This window comes from Melospiza georgiana, chromosome 13 (assembly GCF_028018845.1).
Source record: "Melospiza georgiana isolate bMelGeo1 chromosome 13, bMelGeo1.pri, whole genome shotgun sequence".
Classification (NCBI taxonomy): domain Eukaryota; kingdom Metazoa; phylum Chordata; class Aves; order Passeriformes; family Passerellidae; genus Melospiza; species Melospiza georgiana.
The window spans coordinates 5,612,582-5,618,581 of NC_080442.1; the positions used below are offsets into that span (position 1 = coordinate 5,612,582).

Here is a 6,000-nt window from a genome sequence, read left to right on the forward strand (position 1 = left end):
AATGTCAGACACTTTGAAGAGCCATTTCAAAGCACTGGATCCTTACAACAGTCAGTAAAATTTGCCCTTCAAAGTTGATCTTCAAAATCATCATGAACATTAGATTTAATTTCTCAAAGGCAACGTATTAAACGTCTACTTCTTTACTCTGAAGCACCTCTTTCCCAATCTAATGCTCAAATTCTGTGATAGATTATGACTGTTGTGTAGAACATAAACACAATTTTCAAAAGAAAATCTAGAAAATATTAATCACCACCAATTTAAATTTACTGACTTGTAAAAGATACTAAGCATCTGAAAGACTCGCTTCTTTTTTGCAATTAGAAGAAAATTTCCATCTAACTTGAGACCAAAATGAAGACTTTTATCCTATCTCAATAAATGTGTATCTTCTAACAGAACTGGTTCCAAAGCAGTGTGCTCTACCTCACAGGCCAGGGTAGCTGCTCACCCCATGGTCATTTCACACATCAGTAAACAATTCAAACACACATCAGTTCACACATCAGTAACCAATTCAAACAGGGGAAAAAAACAAAACAAAAAAAAAAAAACAAAACAATTTTAAAGAAAACAAGTCTGAGTCTGAAAGAACATAAATCTAACAAGCTAACTTAAAACAACAATCAGGGAATGAATCTAAGGAGATATTACAACCTATAGTGTTACAAGCTTTCCTGCATAGAAGCAGCCCAGAGAAACGAAAAGGTGCAAGAGTACCCAACTTTGAAATTGAAATTACTAAATTAAAAGGGGTAATTTAAAAAATATATTTACTTTGTTATTTAAATTTCAGAATAAATCTGGTAATTTCCAGGCCCAAATTATTTTCCAGATATAGGGTGACAAATAATCCTCACACACACAATACAGACCATTAGGTCCACACACTGTCCATGATCTCACCCTGAGTTTGCACGCAGAGAACTGAAGTTTTCTTAGGAATAAGGTCCTACCTAGCCCTCTCCAGTTTCAGCAAGTCTTCCCTCCTCCTATATTACAGTAATAATGAAAAGACAGAAGAAATCAGGACCTCTAGTAATAAAACCGGAAAAGCAGACAGAGACAGAATTACTTATGGAAATGGAGAAGCAACACTAAGAAGCAGCTGGGATGGAAATGAAAGCCAAGAGGGTAAAGTCTGTACCTGTGCTTTTATACTACACTTGTTTTGGCACTGACTGCAATGGTCCAAAGCCAAAAATCACAGTGTGGCAGAATGGCATTATCCACCCCAGTGAAAGCAGAACAGTGAGACTAATTTAACTGAGAAAACCAAATCTAATGGGGGTGGGCAGGGAAGCAGCAAACAAAAAAAACCATCAAAAGCAGCCTGATCCAGTGCAGTGATATTCTTAAAAGCTCTGCTCAGCCCAAAACATTTGATCTCAAATCTAAACAAGCACTCAGGGATATCTGGGGCTATTCTGAACAAACTGAATTCAACAAATATTTTAGTAACTTAAAAGACACACAAAGAAAGTCATTAACTCAGCATAATCACTGTTCGTGAGGCCTCAAAAAGCCTGCTCATGCTGGCTTTCTTATTCCCTGTGTCATTTCCAAATCCCACAACGTATGTTTCTGACCATTGGTGCAATTACAGCTCTTATGCAACAGAAATCAGAATGCAAAAAACTGATGCCATATATTCAGCACATATATTCAGCTTTTGCAGGAAACACCAGTCTACAGCCAGAACTGCTCTTCAATACTCAACAAAATTGTGTTCTTTAACGGGGGAAAAAAGCATTCAACTGACAGTGATAAGCATGCTTCACAAGTGCAATACCCCTTAAAAAAAAACCCAAAATCACAGAATCTCTACTTCAGCAGGTGCAATCCTATCAGTCCACAGTTGTTTTTCTAAAGATGGAACTTCAACTTCTACACTGAACAACCAATGAGCCCAGTGAGAACAATGAATCCTCAACCACACGGAAAAAAGTTGGAAAACTGCTCCAGACTTCCGCAGGTGTGCTTACAAGATTGCAATCTCACTTAGGCGGGGCAGGGCTCCCTGTGGTTTGATGAGTCCATAAAAGCTGTTGAGAAATACCACATCTGAGCTGTTCCAGAGTACTTTTCATAATTACATGATTTGCACAACAGTGCAGAAGGTGTGGCACACGGTACAAATGCAACAGCTTCAGTCTGACACAGAACCACCAGTGCCTCCAGCTACTCTGCCTCCAACTTCAGCACAACTTTCAGACATTAAAGTGCATGGAAAAACTGCACTCCAGTTGGGATTACCAGATATCTGCCCACATTATTTCACATGACAGCACTGATTCAAAGCCATTTCCAGTTTCTATACATTTCTACTTTGCATATATATCTCCTCCTAAATGCCCGATTACAACAACAACCTGCCTGTAGATCTGCAGGAAAAAAAAAAAAAAAAAAAAAAAGCCCAACAAAAAACATTCTGCACTCTCTTTTGATAATTCTGAAGCTTCTCAAAGCAAATACTGCTTTGCTGCTTTCTGCACTGCTTCCTGTACACAGCAGGCCTGACAGGATTAAACACCCAGGGGAAAGCACACCACTCTCTGAATGGGGGGGCCCTAAACTCTCTGATTTCCAAACTACCTAACAGGAGCAGAACAGAAAGCAGAGACACTTAAAAATGAACATACGCATTGCTTATTAACTGAGAGCAAACCCGTTGATATTTGGATCACACCCTTGCTGGCAATGCTTCCTCCCAGTGCTTTTTTGAGAATCTTCCTTCATCACAAGGCCTAAAACAGCTCTGGCAGGAAGCTTTCAAGGGAAACTTATTTAGGCCATTGGAGAGCAGCTCAGGCTGCACACACTCCTGACTTGCTGCCTTCAGCAAGGCTGGCTGCCAAACACCAGCACCAAATGCAGCACTCCTCCACTACACAGTGACACAATATTCAAGATCAAGTAACAATATTTAAAAGTGCCTCCATATTACCTTGTGAAGTTATTGTAGCAATCAAGAGTTTTTGGGGAGAGACAAGGAAAAGATACTTGACCAGTGTACATCACTCAGCATGGCAGCTACAGCTCCACAAATCTCTAGAACCTCAGATAATGACAAAAATAGCCACTGGCAGTCTGAACTAAAACTCACTCTCCAACCTATTCTGCAACATTTTGCTATCACTGCCACATCAGGTAGCTGCCAGAAAGTTTCCTGGATCACTATCCTTTTCTGGGAAGGTCAGCAACAATTACGAACAGGACTGACAAGTTCTGAGTTAGTTTAAGACAGCATACTTGATGAGAGATGCTCTGTAATTACAGACTGCAGAAAACTGCCTTCCAAATATTTTTCTACAACTGGGACACTACCACCACCAAACAGAACTAAAACAACACAATCTTAGAAAACAGCATCAAAAGTGATAGCAAATGCATTAAATTTTGACAAGGTATTCATTTACATGCAGCATTGACTGTTTAATTTTATATTACAACGTTCCATCAAATAAGACATAGTATCTAGTGTGACTTGACATAAACCAGTATTACATATCTTTAAAAAAAATAAAAGTCACCAAAACGAGTACAAACAAGAAGACAGCACTCTACATACCATTAAGCAGTTAATGTAGCAATAATCACATACTGCTAGCTGGAACTGAGAACTGAGGCACTACAGCTTTAGTATACTAGTAGAAATACAAGAGGTATTTTTAAAAACCCCACAATTTCATTTGCTTTAAAGTAACAAGAGCCTGCTGTTTTTTCACTGGACTGCTCTAAATACATCGCGCTTAGCTTTTTCCTCTAGCCATTGTTAAGACTTCTACAGCTATCTACGCGATTACTGTGTGATTTATCTTTATTTTCTTAAAAAGCATTACAAACAAAAAACTCCCTTAGATGTGGTGCCATCATTATTCAGTTCCCAAAAAGCCCTCACACCTTCCTCCTGCCTCAGTGCTGTAAAATAACTCTGGTGATTGCCCCGCAGTTGGCTCTCCCTGTAAGTGCTGGTTTGGGAGAAACTCCTCCGAACAACAAAGAAAAATTTGTTCTAAGTGCTGAACTTCTTTGCTGAGAAGCAGAATGCATAGGAGGGTATCCATAAACTGGCTATTATTTTAAGCTATGAAGTTATATTAATACCTCTGAATATCTTTTTACTTTTGGTACTTTTATCAAAGTTCTCTGAAGGGTGGTTCCCTACTGCCATATACTTCTCGTTGACAACATTGCTTACCCGTGATATTCTGAAGATAACTTACAGAGTTAAACTTCTTGTCAATAATTTGTTTGTTTTTATAAAAAAAAAAACATTAGGGACAACAATTTTTCCTGTACTCCTCCTTTCCTCCTAACCATTTCTCCACATGACTCCACTGTAAAGTGTACGTTCTCTAAACCAAAAGCATTACAGAGAAAAATAACTGGTTTTGCAAAAGGAAGCAGAAACACTACCACACCTTGGCTCCCGGAAACTGCAATCAGGAACAAGTTAAGTAAGCAGCAGCCTTCCCACACCAAGGCCCTGACACTACGAGACAAAGGAAAACCATCTTTCCTTTAAAAAAAAAAAGGAACACCTTAAAATACACCCAGCCCTTCAGTGCTCCCTGGTCGGTCATTCCCAAAGGAGCATTTCTCTCTTTCTCTCCAGTGCCCACAGGCACAAGTCCCGCCGCTACTCTGGGCAGGGCCTACTTCCCACTGGAAGCGACAGAGCCGTGTCCGCTTTCGCACGGAGCACAACTGAACACAGCTACAGCGAGCAAACAGCGACAGCAAACATCGGGGCTCATCTGCGGAGAAAGCCAAGTGTAAAACACCTGGCGCACGGCACGTTCAAAGGGAATGCCTCTGAACAAACAAGATCATGTGAGGGACAGTAGTGATGACAGGATTATTTGCATTATTAAATCAATGAGCAAAATAAAAAAAAACCCGACCTCTTCACTCCTGCCGACTCATAGGCAGGTGAGCATGACTCCCAAACCCCACAGACCTTCACCTTCACTGAGATGTTCCTGGGCCTGAAGGGGGGTCCCAAGCGACGCCTTAAGGCCTTAAGCCGCAACAGTCTTACTAAAACTACACTGTCTAAAGTCATTCCAAAAACGTGTATTAAAAAAAAAAAAAAAAAAAAAAGAAAAAAAAATCAAAAAAAGGAAAGTAATCTCAGACCAATTTGAAGAACACACTGACCCTGCAGTTGCCAGCGGCTCCTCTCCCCTCAGCCGCGGTCCCGGGACAGAACCGAGCACGCAGCTCCTCCGGCAGACAAAAGGAGCGCGGAGCGCGGCCCCGCAGAGCTCCGCGGTGTCCGACATTGGTCCCGGCGGGACAAAGTCCGCTGCCCACTCCGGGCCGGACGGTACCGCGCTGGTAGCCCGGGGCAGGGCCGGGGGCCGGAGAGCAGCCCCCGCTCCTGCCTCGACACGCGGCTCCCCCGCGGGCGCAGCGGCGGCTGGAAGGCGCAGCCCCCTTCAGAGGGTCCCGCGGGGCGGCCCCGCCGGGTGGGGGCCGGGGCTGCCGCCCTCCCCCGCGCCCCCGAGCCCTCCCCCGCCCGCGGGGCGCCCTCCCGCCGCCGGGCAGCGAGGACAAAGGAACGGCCGGGCCACCTCGGGCCGGCAGGGCCGCGCAGCGCAGGCCGCACTCACCGCTACAGCACCAGGAGGAGGGCGAGCCCTGCGGGAACTTGGCCGAGTCGGGCGCGATGCAGACGCTGGAGCCGAGGTGCGGGCACTCCATGGCGGGCGCGGCGGAGCGGGGCGGGCGGGCAGCTCCTCGCGGCGCTACAGCGGCGGCGTCCCGCGCACAACAGCCATCTTAAGGACGGCCTCCCGCTCCGCGCCGCGCGCGGCCGGGCCGGGCTTTGCGGGCAGCCGCCCTCTCTCCCGTCCGCTCCGCGCCGCTCCCCACCCGCCGGGCTTTGCAGGCAGCCGGCCGCCCCAGGGCAGCGGCCAGGCCCGGCCCGGCGCACAGCGGCCTGCGGAGCCCGGGCAGGGCTGAGGGGTGCAAGGACCTTGAAGAGCATCC

General features: G+C 45.3%; 1 protein-coding gene across 2 annotated transcripts in view; it reads right to left on the reverse strand.

Annotated features, from left to right (window-relative positions):
* USP3 (ubiquitin specific peptidase 3) overlaps positions 1-5,790 on the reverse strand; it is a 40,373-nt gene extending 34,583 nt beyond the window's left edge. The window contains exon 1 of one of the 2 annotated variants that reach the window (XM_058033281.1): positions 5,622-5,790. In XM_058033281.1, coding sequence (XP_057889264.1) covers positions 5,622-5,712 — 91 coding nt within the window. In that variant the 5' untranslated portion in view covers positions 5,713-5,790. Of the gene's footprint in view, positions 1-5,166; positions 5,186-5,621 lie in introns of those variants that run through there. The other variant, XM_058033282.1, reaches the window with a different exon arrangement.
* Between the last annotated feature and the right edge of the window lie 210 nt (positions 5,791-6,000).